Consider the following 14,522-nt stretch of genomic DNA (forward strand, 5'->3'; position numbering starts at 1 on the left):
CTAAAGAACTTACAATCTAAATATACAAGACAGACAATGTTAGTGTTAGTATGTCCATTTTATAGATGGGAAATTGAGGGACGCAGAGAGATTTAAATGATTTCCCCAAGGGTGCATAGGAAGTCTGTGGCAGGGCTGAGAACTGGCTCTCCAAACCCAGCCCAGTGTTTTAATCACAAAACCATCCTTCTTCTATAGCAATAATAATTCAGGGCAAACAACAACGACTCTGGTAATTACAGCTCTTTATTCTATGTGTGCAATAAGGCAAAAGACATTTGCCCTAAAAGTTTAACTGAAGTGACCTCTTACCCTCAAAAAAGCCTGAAGTTCTTCACAACGCATTGTGCCCCCTTTGACAACAGTCATATTCTTAGAGTGACCAGGCTGTTTGTTGTGGAGAAACAGAGCTCTCCTTAAGGCTCCTTTTTGCTTAAGCTTATCCAACAGCAGCTCCACTTGGAAGGCTGTCAAATCCAAAGCATTTGAGTTAGTAATTTCTTGACCACCAGTACGCATAGCAGGTTCCTCTCAGCTAATAAGTCACAAGCTGACTTCAGCTGTAATGGCAATCTAACAGCTGTGCCCTCTTAAAAACTTTTATTTCTTTCAAGTACTAAATCTGTCATCACAATATTGTTGCAGAGGTTGATATGTACTAAAAGGAGACTCAAATCTTCTGCTCAACACTGTAAGCATATTATTTTTGAAGACAAATCTTCAAGTAATAGGTTTGCCTCTATATTGGGATTTCTTTATGAAAGCAGAAGTTAGATTGTTGAGGTCTCTGGAAAAAAATCCCTACACCGACAATATATATCCTCCACTTTTATTATTACTAATCTAATCATTGCTTAATGTATTTGATATGGATCCCACAACTTAAAAATATAATAAATTTCCTTCTACATAAACCTTGCCAGATCATATCTATTCTACACACATTATGTAGAAAACACTGAAAGTTTCCTGTATGTGACAGTATAATCTGCCAGAAACCATCAGTCTGTTGCCCTGCAAAAACCTACATACCGCCACTATATAAACCTCTTCGAATCAATCTTTTATTGAAACTGGTCCGATTCCTGATCCAATTCCCATCCATGACAATGAGAGTCTTTCCATTGACTTGAATGGGAGTTGGATTAGGCCGTTAGCATCTCAATTACCGTCTCCACTATTAGTTCCATTAATTCACCCATGGGAATTGTTTATCTAAAATTCCCTTTTGTAGACACAGCTAAAGAGCTTGATCCTGCCAGATGACAAGTGCTATCAGGCCTCAATTCAGCAAAGCCACTTAAGCACGTGCTTAAAGCCCATTCAATTTTGTGGGACCTAACATGCTAAAGGATAATGCATGTTTAAATTCACTGCTGAACTGGGACTTCACTTCTGAATAACTTGAATGGTGTCTAAAGGGGCTCAGCACTGGGAAGGATCAAGCTCTATACTGAAAAAGCAATTACTTCAGTGATTAAGAAACAGTTATAACCAGGATTCATGCTTACAGACAATTTGAAAAGCTTTACATTTTTTAAAACAGCAGAACTTACTGAGTTTATTAGGGAGCTTTCCTTTGCCATCAGCTGTTAAGCAGAACTTTACTTTAAAGCTGTTTAAAAAAATATTTCAAAAAGCATATTTGATTAAATATTTTTCAGCAGAATGTGGTTTAAAAGCGCTCTCCCATAATTTTCCCAGTTCAAAGTTCTTTTCTTTAGAGACTCCAAACCCAGTCCACTCCCAAAGTTCAATCCTCATAGCCAAAGAAATCAGAACAGATTAATGACGGTTTCTTTTGTCCCATCTAGTTCCAGTGGGGTCATGGGGCACTGTCCAAAACCAGCCCTGCTCTTTCCCAATTTACGAGGACAAATGAATATACAAAAACAGGTCATGTGTTTTTTCACCCCAACTGGAGCAGGTAGAAAACTCACTGCATTGCTCTCAATCAGCACTCCCAACCTGGGAGAAAACTGGAAATTTCAGAGGATATGGATTATGTTATTTCCATATGGCGAAGTTTAATGTTGGGGAGGCTTTCAAGGGCGGGGGATACAAAAATACCTGAAACATGTGGGGCAGCCACTCTTTAGGGTTAGGAAGTAAACCTTGCAGTATTATAGGTCTGGGGACCGAAGTACCAGAGAGCCATCAACCTTAAACATGACCATGGAGAACGCATATAGCAGTTTATATGGCTCATGGCACTTCTACACTGAAGGGTCATTTTTGGGGTATAGGTCTTACCACTGTAAAAATTTAAAACTTCAAGACAGACAGTGACGGTAGAAACACAGAGCCTTTAGAGCTTGATTAGCCTAATAACGTTCACCTGTGAAGACCAGAGTTCAAATTGTGCTGAAGGCCAGAAATGAAAGTGAGCTGGGGTTCTTGACCGATATTGTTAAAGCACTCCACAGTGGGGAACAACTGGCAGCCTGGGCTTTGAGGAGCCCAGGCCTAACAAGGCAGGGCAATTGCAGTCCAGAACTGAATTGTTTTAAAAAAAAAAAAAAAACTGCTAGAGGGAGTTTGCAAGACATCTGGTCCCAACACACCTGGCTCAAACCAACCCTAGTGGTCTCTTACTTTCCTGAACAGTGAATTCATTCTTATCAGTAGTACTGTAGTAGTAAACATTTATGCAATAACTTTGCTAGCGATTATACAGGCATTCATCTGCGAGATGCTGAACCTTGGTGCTGACATGCATTAGGAACCCGGGACACGTAGAAATTTCCAAAAGGAAACTGAGGACTTCCTTATTTGCACTGATATGCAGCTGTTCAGCTCTGAGCTGATTTAATTGGGGAGATTTTACTCTTTTCAGTGGAAACATTTTGCCATCTATGAACGAAAGGTGAAAAGTGAGGATCAAATCCAAAGTCCACTGAAGTCACCGGGAGTCTATTGATTTTAATAGGATATGGCTCAAGCTCTAAGTGTGCTTGCTTTGCTTTGCCTAGCCATTCAGAAAATCCAGTTTCATTTTTTAAATCTGTTTATTAGTTCTACCCTCTCAGCCTTGAGAGTTTAAGTAAAAACAAACCACCTTACCAGGAAACTTTCACACCAGTATCTGGCAGTTCACAGATTTTTTCCTCAGGATTTAAAATGGTCGGGTTAACTTCTAAGCCGGCGTTTACACTGATAACTGGTCTAGCCCTGTAGACAAAAGTAAATAAATTTGTGTGAATGACGACACTCGTATAACACAACATCACAAAATTCTTCATACTATGAAAAATGTTATACATTAAGTAAATCTAAAAATAATAGACACAGTATGTAATGATAGAGCAGCAAATCGAAAAAGATACAAGAGAGAAGTTTTTTCATTGAATTCAAATAGATGGAGAGTAGATGGGGCACAGAGTTAAAGAAAAACTGCCCCAGATACCAGGAGCTGTGGACTCTCACATCAATACTACCCAAATGTCAAAATGAATCAAGAAGAGGCAGATGCTAGATAAGTAGAGGGAACAGGGAAGGGAGTGGAATGAGATACTGTAAGTTCTTTGGAAGAGACTGGAGTGAATATGTGCAGAACTGAAGAACCTTAATGACACTTTTCAACTAGATCCCTAATGGCTATATTGTAAATTTACACCCTGCCCTGGGTAAGGGGCAGGGAACAGCTACATGCTCCCAGAAGCAGATCAGAAGATGAGTTGGAACTCTCCAACAATTCCTCCCCTCCTCCCCCTTTCTCTGAGGAGAGTAAGTTACTTCCCTTTTTTGTGAAGCAGCCATAACCTTTTTTGTGCTCAACTTAACACTCTGGCCTGTGAGAATGAGGGGTGGGGGGAGAGCAAGCTCCTTCCATTCCATGCCCCACTCTGCCCCTCTCTCACAGGAGGAGTTGCCCATAATGAGTCAGGAGCTCGCAGAACCTTCAAGGATGAGAGCAGGTTTGCACATCTCACCAGGCAGCAGCATTCTACACCTGCAGGCCTCTGGAGAACTGTCCCTCAGGGGAGGCCATAGAGGAAGATCTCATGCAGTGTTTTCTCTCAGCTCTGGACACATCCACCAGAAGCAAATAATAGATTATGGACCGCATATTAACACAGTGGAAAGAATGAAGTAACCACTTTTATCCATGTCACTCTGCAATGCAGCAAGACAGAACTGCAGACGCTCTCGTTTCTGTTCCACTCTGGAATTTACAATTTTCACTGAGCTTTCCTCCTGACTGCACTTACATGAGAACATGCACCATGTTCCTACCTGTACAAAACAGCTGTGTCAACACCAAAGGCTCCAACGATCAAATCTGGAAAGGAGAAAGAAATGTTAAATTTGAGAGTTTATCCTCTTTTTAAAAAGGGACACTAGTTGGTCAGACATACAAAGGTGATGCAGTCACATTACTGCAACTGTTCTAAAGCTATGTCAAGAAAAAAGCACCTGGATATCCATTTTTGTCCACATCAGTGGCTCCTTTCAGTGAGTACCCAAAACTTGGTGGCATGGTACGGGCGGCCCACTGTCCTTCAAGAATCTGAGATGGCACTGCATTCAAACCTGTCGCTCTTCCATTGTAGATGTAAACAACCCCTCTTTTGTCCTCTCCACCATAGGGTGCAGCAACTGCAATATCTGTGAACCAGAAGGAATAGCCTTAATGTCTCCAAATATAAACAAAGAGAACTTCTTTGTGCTGACACTGAACAATTCATATGGGCAAAATATAGTTACAGCAGAGTTTCAGTACATGGCAGCAAGTTGATAATGTTACTATTCTCTGAAAGGTTTATCTACACCCTCTTCTCTGTTTTATATAACTTGTAGGATCCTGAGATTTTCCAGAATGACACCAAAATTAATGTTTAAGGAGCACGTGTACTATAGACTTATTTGCAACATAAAAGGGCCCAGTCCTGCAAACACACTTTTGCACCTATCTGGAGTCTGGGTATTTAACACTTTCCCCTAAAACACCCAGGATTGGTCACTTCTGGAGACAACTTACCAAACTAGGTTTCATTAATATCATCATGTTCATCCAGAGGGTTCAAGATTTTTAATCGCTCCTATGGACCTAAACCAGCCTAGTAAAACACAGTTATTAGATCCTAAGTACTATGTTGATGAGTGCTTGGCAATATACCATAGGCAGAATTTTAAATTAATGCAATTATGCCACATCTCAGTAAGTCTGAGAACACTTATATTAGTAGTGAATGATAAATGGTAGTAAACAAAATGCTAATCTGAGTCTTCACAGGAAACACAACTAAAAAACAAGTGTGAGCTTTGGAAGTGTATAAAATCTGAATTTAACAGTGCCCATGCTGATTCATGAACACCACTGGTACCTAATCAAAGTATTAAAATCTGAAACAACATGTAGCAGATGTTATAACATTACTCCCTGTACATTTATATAAAGCCACATAATGAGAAGAAACTCTCAAATATAGTACTGTTGTCTTATGGACATTAGGACTTATCTGCACTGAGCTGATGAAAGGAGCAGAGACAATGGTTGTAACATATACAGACTAATACTGGGCCTGAAATCAAATTTTTGCCTCTCATGCACGAGAAAAATCTCCTGGACAGATTATCACCTTTAATATTGTTCTTTAGATCTAGTTTGCATTTTTTGTTCTGTTTTGTAGCATGACTATTTCTGAACTATAACATTTCCTATGGACCAAATGAAAGGCTAGAAAATCAACTACAATCCCTAATGTATCAATCCTTCATGAAATATCCTTTGTTGAGGTTGTATTTGCTATCATAAGACTTTTTGGGGAAGGATTGGCTTTTATAAAAGGGAAACCTCAAAATTTCACCAGAGATGCCCTTCCAACTCATTATGGGAATGAGGTATTTGATCGAAGTACTTATTCAAAAAGAAGTTCACTGACTGATATAACAGCTTAAAATAGTCACTGTTGTACTTTAAATGGTATAGTCTCTGCGTGATGCACACATGTAACTCATGTTAGCATTCTTGAGAGTAGCATATATGCATCGAAGGGAGACTAGACCTTGGTGTTCAACAGTCTAATCTGTTTGTGTTTAATTTCATAGTGTAATGTGAATTTTGATAATTCATAAAATGAGGACCTACCATTGAAGCCATCCTGGTCCAGGTCCCCCAGAGGTGCAATAGAACTGCTGAATCTCGCAAATATCTCAAACCCATTCAGCTTTACGATCTGAAAGCCTCCAGAAGCTTGTTGAAGACATATGGAGACCTGACCCACCTCTTGAAGCTTGCCATCAGAGCCACGCTCCATAAAAAGGGGAGCTCCAATAAACAAATCTGTGTAACTGTATATAAAAAATAATATGCAGTCTTTCACCCACCACAAGAAACTCCAGTTTCACATGTTCCCACCACCCATTGTCACACAGAATTGTACAGTGATGCTTAAGATGAATGTTTCATATATATCTTTAGGTTTCACTTATAATTTAAAGAAATTTAGTGATGAAGAAAGCATACATCTACCAGAATCTAAAGCATGCATTTCCTATTTAGACAGCGTAGATGACGTATGACAACTTAAAAAAAAAAAAAAAAGCATGTTGAGTGCTCAAAATAAAGCATGTTGTGCAAGGAAGCCCGAATAAAATGCAGTAAAAAAGCCATAAGGAGAGAGAAATAAGTGTAATAGGAAATATTGCTAATTTTGTTCTAGGAAATTATTTTTGAGAGACACAGATAAGTGTTTCCACAAACAACTAAGAAAAAAAAAGGCACTTACTTATCCCCATTAATATCAGTGGCAGCTACAGAATATCCAAAATAGGCAGCCATCTGGAAAACAACAGAAGTTTTATGTTTGATCCAAATACTTCAAGGAGTGCCATTTTTGCCCCCCTCCAAAATATTTGGTACATGAAATTCATTAGGTGCCACCAATAGTTTTTTCATTCCTTTCCCCTACTCCCTCAGTAAACTGTTTCTACAACTGGATAAAGAGAATTGATTACTCCTTCCCCGCAACTAGTAGAATCCAGTGGTCCATCCTCTTTTCTAATTCTTAACAGACTAAATTGAATTACAACACCAAGCAGCATGAACACAACTCCACTCCAATGACTCTTAAAGGTTTCTAAAGGGGTTTCTGTGCTAAGACTGTTTTTCTAAGTAATATCATCACAAGAAAGGGAATTCATGGAACACATCCACAGATTACTAAAGATCTGGAGGCATATGAGCTAACAACAAAATATATCTTCTAGAGCCATGGACTTCATGCCTATGTTCTGTCATTCTGAAGAATTTTTCTCTCCTGCACCCTTACAGCCACCTCATTGGTATAAAGCAGAACTATATACCTGTTCTCCAGTAAAATTGTACAAGGATGACATATTTTTCCCATTGTAAATAGACACCTGCATAGGAAAAAGAAATGAGCTAGTAACATGTCACTATACACAACAACATTTAACATTTTTTCAAATTGAAGATTTCAAGTTTCCTACCATGCCCAGTGTTCTTGCTGCTCTTGGAACCCCAGATACAAAGTCTGAAACATAAAAGAAGACAACTTGGTAATGTTCAGATTCCAGTTGAGCAAAGAACAACGGCTCAAGCTAGATCTTAATTTGCCTGAACCATTTTGCTCATTCCTAGAATGTGATGTACTATGCTGTGTATGCATACATGTACATCTGGGTTTGTTTGTGTGTGTTTGACTATTAGAACATAAGAACAGCCGTACTGGGTCAGACCAAAGGTCCATCTAGCCCAGTATCCTGTCTACCGACAGTGGCCAATGCCAGGTGCCCCAGAGGGAGTGAACCTAACAGGTAATGATCAAGTGATCTCTCTCCTGCCATCCATCTCCACCCTCTGACAAACAGAGTCTAGGGACACCATTCCTTACCCATCCTGGCTAATAGCCATTAATGGACTTATCCTCCATGAATTTATCCCATTCACTCTGCTTCCTGCTAAACACATTTTTACATAGCAACAAAACAAGAACAAGGCTTGTACCTTCTATGCCATCACCACTGAACTCTCCAACAGCCACCGAATAACCTGAGCAACAATAACAAAAGTGATAAGTCACTATATGAAGCTTATTAATTTTTGCTTTTCATGTAATTTCTCAAAACTTCCCATATGATCCACTTTGCTTGCACATCCTATTGAATGATCTCAAAAGATAGTAGGATAAATAGCTATTCCAAACAGCATATCCATTGGATAACTATACTACCCAACTAAAAATAGTTACAGTCTGCATGAGACGCATTGATTTCAGTAGGAACAGCCATGTCCAAATGGGCAGGTTTGTTTTGCCAAATGGGGATCCACCAGTTTGAAACTGGAATGGCTAGGTTCAAACAAACATAGAACCTAGAGATGGTCCAGAACTGACATGTTTGGGTCCACATCTCAACTTGCCCAAAGTCTGAAAGGATTTATATGTTGCAATCCAAGTTTCTCTCTAATGGAATCCTTTGATGAATTTATGGCAATGAAATTTGGTGGTGATCAAGACCACATGAGGATTTACCTGTTATGTTGAAAAAGGGCACATCAGGAACAGTAACAGAATGATCCAAGTTCTGGACTCAGCAGTTGAATCTTGGCCCGGGTTTTGTAAAAGAATTTTGAATAATGTCTAATACAGAGAGAGCTCCTACTTGAGATATTAATACTTAGCCTGATTTTTTTTTGGTGGATGAGGGGAGGTCAGATCATAATTCAACTGAGATAGCAGACAATGACTTGTTCTGTGTAAATTCAGACAGTGGCAGTAAAATAATCTCAAAGCTCTTTGCTAACTACTTAATACAAAAAAGCCCAATCACAATACCAATTTTACTGATAGGTAAAAATGAACAGATGCACAGTGAAGTGCACACAGTTAGACAAAAGTGCTTGGCTCCTGGGCCTCATGTCTACTCACAAGACCTTCAGGAAAGAAAACAGGAATTTTGCTAAGACATCATTACTGGCACTTCTGCTTTTGTGAAAAGAGACCTAGGATTCTTAAATGACCACAAGAATTCAGGACCTCTATATTAATCTCATAATTCTCCCAACCATTACACTGGACCATTAGTCCAGTACAGTTTCCGAGGAAATAGTATTACAAAGTCACTTTTTGCAACACAATACCCTTTTTGAAGATCACACATCCACCCAAGTACAGACCCTACTTAACCGGTCAGATCTGACAGACTCCAACATGCTCTAGTTCAATTTATTTTAGTGAGGAAGAACAGTTTCTTCCTTTAGATAAGGGTTTTACTTGGAAGTTTAAGGCACAGTATTTTTTGAGAACTTCCAGGAACTGTAGCAAGAGCATCGATATTAATTTGTTACAGTATTAAATGATGAACATGTTCAGGTCCAGACAGGGGAATATTTTTAGAAAGGACAATTCTTTTAAACAATGTACGTGTGAACAAAATAAAAATGTTTCCCAAACAGCCTTTTCTTAAAGGAGTTCCTGGTCCTCTGTTTTGCACATTCAGTAAGATGGATATATACCCACTATTCTTGGAATACAGACCTCACATTGGTATCCATAGGAATTCTACACACTCACCCAAGGAACACCCTAAAACTATTCTCTCCCAGGAATTTTACTTCATGTTTCCTAGGAACATTTTTCCTTTCCTTTCTTTTGTCTAAGCTAGACCTATATAAAGCTAAATGATTACTTCCTTCACCTCTCCTGGAGAACACTTTTATTCATTATTCCCTCAACACACATTTTCATTTTGTTTCATAGAATCCAAAGGCTACTTCCAACTACTGTATTTCTAAAGTAAACACAATATGTGTGAGGGGGTGGGTGTGGATGTGAATCTCCATATAAAATCATATATAGTGATGTAAGGCCTGATTGAAAGCCTAGTAAAGTCAATGGAAAGACTCCCGCTGGCTTCCCTGGGCTTTGGCTCAGGGCCATGAAAAGTTAACAGCATCCACTGTGTTGACAAAAATGAAACGAGGTCTCAAGTGACTGAGACATATTGATAAATTGGTGCAATATTGAAAAGCCGACTTTCACTTGTTCCTGACCAAAACATTTTTTTATCTAGAAAGAGGACTGCTCTAAGCATGAATTTAAACTAGTAAGTAGGTTTCAAATGCTTCTAATGTTTCAGCATTTTAACATAATCTCCAGCACCTGTTTATCTAGGTTTATGTAAGGGTGGGGAAATGGGTCACTGAGATTGACCTCTGTTCCCATATTAGCAGGGTCCACTTATACACTTTTTGGGGTCTTTTATTCTCCTTTAAGACCTCTCAGGGAAAGTTGAATTTTGAATTACCTTGGAAACTGGTATGATTTGAACAGGCAAGTCTGATTCCATGCCAGACTGGTGTACATTAGACTGTCCTGTAAAGGCAGAACAGGGCTTGTTCCTTTACTTTCACAATTTTAAAGTAATAAAGGACTTAAGAACTAGGGGATTAGGGGATTTTCTGTGCCATGTTACACCAGCTGCTGACTTAGAACTTCTTTTTTGAAGGGCAGAGGGAGAGGATTACGGAATAATAAGTAATCTCACTGATAAAGATTTCTGGTCACACTTTTTTTTTCCCCCAAGGGTCATACAGAATCACTGAGAAAGTGACAAATCTCTGACACCATATAAAAAGCAAGTGCAAAGCAAATATACATGGATTAGATAACATGTCCAAGAGCTCAAGATTGACCATGAGTCACTCTCCATATTAGAGAGACAAGATGGATGCACACAATCCTAAAAGGATAGGCATTTAGCAGGTAGAAACACTCTTATGAACTGCTATCTTTATCAACATTAACATTCAGTAAGGGTTCAAACCTGCTCCTGTTGAAATCAATGAAGTCAATAAAAGTTATTGGGTCTTTTGCAATGGGTGCAGGATCAAATCTAATGAGTCTTGCTGCAATATTGATACAAATATCCCCCCCTTTTTTCCCCCCAAAGTGACCTACCCAAGTAGCTGTCATCAAAAGCAGCACTAGCGGACCGTGTTGCTAACTGGTCATCATACTTTATACTGTAGACTTTGGAATCGTATTTATCCACAATTTCTGCTACACGATCAGAAATGAGTTGACCTGCGGAAAAAAATACATTAAAATAGATAATTGCTCCGGTGAATTTAACTGTGAAGAATGGGACTTAATCAGAGAATTTTTGGATTCTAAACCAATAGCTTTTCCATTAGACTAAAGGGAAAACCTCCATTAGACAACAATAACAGTAGCCATTGGGAGGCAAAAAAATAAAAATGTAGACCATGATCCAGCAGAGACTTAGGCTTTGTCTACAGTGGACTTTGTTGTTAAAACTTTTGTCATTCAGGGGTGTGAAAAAAAAACATCCCCCGAATGACAAAAGTTTTACCGATGAAAAGTACCGGTCTGAACAGTGCTTTGTCGGGGGGGAGAGTTCTCCTGCCGATAAAGCTACCACTGCTCGTTGGGGGTGGAAGTTTTTTGCCTGCGAGACAGCACTTTCCTGCCGACAAACAGCGGCTACAATGCGTGCCTTTTAGCGGCATTTCAGAATTTAGCTTAAAAGAATTGTAGGAAATTATGAAACTGCAAGTTCAGGAGCATTATTTTATTTATAAATTACTGTTACATTTAGAATTTTTTTTTTCCTTTCAAGTTTTATGTAAGAGATGACAATTTCTCAAGGAGCTAACAAAATAAACATACATTACTAACTCAATTTTATGAGCATCAATTGCATCTGTAATGCATTTTTAATCACTCTCCTTTATTCAGGGTCTGCACTAATACTAATGGAACATGGGCAACTACATTTGGCAGCTGCTCACTAGTGGTGGTGGTAGCAAGTCAATCGGCTTTTGTATTCACAGGCTGTCTATGCTGCTTGAGCTATCGTGCTAAAAATAGCAGCATGGACGTTGCAGCACAAGCTAGCTGCCCAAGTACAAGCCCAACCGACCCCTTGAGTCTGTACTCAGGTGGCTAACCCATGCCACCGTGTCCACACTGCTATTTTTAGCAAATTTGTTTGAGCATAGCTAGTGCGTGTCTGTCTGCCAGGCCGAGGGGCTCTTCCACAGCTACAGTGTAGATACACCCACAGTGTCCGTGCATGAGCAATGGTCAGTTGAAGGCCTTCCCTCTAGGAGAAGAGAGATGAAATGTTCTTGTGGAAACTGTGAAGTCAGAGGTAACGTTTGTGTTACAGCGCAGGGCATGTGGAGAATGTAGCGTATCTCTATATCCAAAGGAAATGGAATGTACTTCTCTTTGTGGGGCCTGTAGTGCGTCTCATTGACAGTGAATAATTTGATGTCTGTGTTATAAGATACAAGAAAGACCTCTTGCTTAACTTTTCATTTCCTTGCTTTTAAGGTTTTGGGTGGACGGGCAAAATATTCCCTGAGGTAACCTCATCGGGCTTGAACAAAATATTTGCCTTTAGGAACAAACACACACATTTTATATATTTAACAGAACATTTTATGGCTATTTAGTTAATAATCAGTGCAAAGAAGTCTTTTAAAGCTGCCTCAAATATTCAGTAAATGTTTTAAGGGGATTAAAAAAATATATTTCTAATGTCTCATTCACGGAGATATTGACGTTTATGGAGGAGTCAAGATAGGTGGAATGGGGGTGGAAAATCTAGGATGTCAGCATTTTTTGTCACATAAGTGATTTGTCTCACCTTGCCAGTAGAAGCTTCCAGGTCCTCCAAGAAGTACCCGGTCTCCCTAGAAAGAATTAAATAAAAAAAATAAGAGCCCTCATTACCATACATCTGAAAAATAATAAACTATAATGAAATATATGGTAATTCTAGGGGCACATAGTTCTCTTGTACTGTAAAGTTGCTGTAGCAACCAGGCCACATGTTGTTATATTTTTTTAATTATGATTTGAGATTACACGGGCCTACTAAAAGAGAATCAAAAACAAAAAGGAAATAATTAAAAATGTTGATCTTCTAGAATTTTATTAGGTTTAACACTACTGAAGCAAATCGACATCTGCTTTTGATCAATTTCTTTTCCCTCCCCTATGCTCCTCCCCTCACCCCACCTCTTCTTTTTAAACTCTGAACTGAATGATTCATGTCATTTTAGCTGAGACTCCTACAGGCATAATTTTAAGACAATAGAATATAGTTAGAACAAAACCGTATGACATTTTGCTAGGAGTCTGTCATATGACCGGTTTCTGTGGAGGCATACAGACTATTCCCTCCTCTCCCCCTGTCCCTACTTTTTCTTAATCAACTACAGAAATATTGTACACAAAGTAGTCTTGGTTTTGATCTTTGTCTATATTACAGCAACAGCTTTGTTATCCAGCATGTTGGCGGAATGGGGGGTTGATGGTTAAGTCAAAAATTCCAGTTAACTAAGAGGGAGGGAGTTTGGGTGCAGGAGGGGGCTCAGGGCTGGGGCACGGGAGGGGTTCCAGGGTGCCAGATCTGGATGGCTCTAACCTCGCGCAGGTCCCCAAAGGTGGCGACATGTCCAGAGAGGTGCGGCCAAGCAGCTCTGCATGCTGGCTCTGCCTCCAGGCGCCGCCCCCACAGCTCCCATTGGCCACAGTCCCTGGCCAATGGGAGCTGCAGAGTCAGCGCTCGGGGCAGGGCGGGGGCAGCGCACAGAGCCCCTGTGGCCATTCCTCCACCTAGGAGCATTAACCTCGGCCAATGGGAGTTGTGGGGGTGGCACCTGCAGGCAAAGGCAGTGCACAGAGCCGCTGGCCGCATCTCTCCGGACATGTCACCACTTGTGGGGAGCTGCCCAAGGTAAGTGCCGCCCAGATCCAGCACCCTGAAACCTCTCCCACACCCCAACCCACTGCCCCTCTCCATCTCCCGCACCTGCACCCCCTTCCAGAGCCCACACCCCGCAACCCCTCCCGAAAGGATTGATTAGAGAGCTTTCTGGTTTGCAAAGTGCCAGATAACACAGCTTTTCCTGTACTTGGTATGGCTATGATCCAGCAAAGCATGTTTGTAACTTTAAGCACAAGCAGTCCCATTCAAGTCAGTGGGACTACTTGTGTGCTTACAGCAATGCATGTGCTTATGCGTGTTGCTGGATCAAGTCCTGTTTTTTATGTGATGCTTAGCTTTGTAAACATTTTCCCTCTGTTTGGATTTTAAAAGAAAACAAACAAACAACAAAAAAAGGAACATTAAAAGAGAATATACGAAAAACACATTTTCATACAGCAACCTACATACATAAAGAAAGAAAACATCAGGAAGAGAACAAGAGCAAGAAGATAACGACAATTTAGAGCTGTGGCTCAATAAGCAGCAGTGATTTGGGTCTACAAGCACAGTCCACTAATGGAGTTATTAAGAGGGGGTTACACTGTCACTTTCAGAGCAAGTCATTCCTGGAAGAGAACTGACTTAGTGACGTGAAGTGACCAGTGTATGGTTAAGTGTCTAATAAAATTACATTGACAGAAGCTGGAAATGCAGGGTACTTATGTAGGGCAGGATCTTTCAGAGCTTAGGTGCTAAGCACCTTGCAGGATCAGGGCTCATAATGATGGCTTGTTCCAAACTTTTCAATTAGT

At 40.0% G+C, this 14,522-nt stretch overlaps 1 protein-coding gene across 1 annotated transcript in view; it reads right to left on the bottom strand.

Annotated features, from left to right (window-relative positions):
* The window catches only part of ITGAV (integrin subunit alpha V), a 79,929-nt gene that overhangs the window by 29,496 nt on the left and 35,911 nt on the right, over nucleotides 1-14,522 (bottom strand). The window contains exons 6-17 of the mRNA XM_054043352.1: nucleotides 12,643-12,688; nucleotides 10,926-11,051; nucleotides 7,973-8,017; nucleotides 7,456-7,499; nucleotides 7,309-7,365; nucleotides 6,732-6,784; nucleotides 6,092-6,294; nucleotides 4,417-4,608; nucleotides 4,237-4,282; nucleotides 3,064-3,171; nucleotides 1,557-1,615; nucleotides 313-467 (exon numbers count right to left, since the gene is read on the bottom strand). Of these exons, the coding sequence (XP_053899327.1) occupies nucleotides 313-467; nucleotides 1,557-1,615; nucleotides 3,064-3,171; nucleotides 4,237-4,282; nucleotides 4,417-4,608; nucleotides 6,092-6,294; nucleotides 6,732-6,784; nucleotides 7,309-7,365; nucleotides 7,456-7,499; nucleotides 7,973-8,017; nucleotides 10,926-11,051; nucleotides 12,643-12,688 (1,134 nt within the window). The remainder of the gene's footprint in view (nucleotides 1-312; nucleotides 468-1,556; nucleotides 1,616-3,063; nucleotides 3,172-4,236; nucleotides 4,283-4,416; nucleotides 4,609-6,091; nucleotides 6,295-6,731; nucleotides 6,785-7,308; nucleotides 7,366-7,455; nucleotides 7,500-7,972; nucleotides 8,018-10,925; nucleotides 11,052-12,642; nucleotides 12,689-14,522) is intronic.

The sequence above is a fragment of the Malaclemys terrapin genome, chromosome 11, assembly GCF_027887155.1.
Source record: "Malaclemys terrapin pileata isolate rMalTer1 chromosome 11, rMalTer1.hap1, whole genome shotgun sequence".
Taxonomy (NCBI): domain Eukaryota; kingdom Metazoa; phylum Chordata; order Testudines; family Emydidae; genus Malaclemys; species Malaclemys terrapin.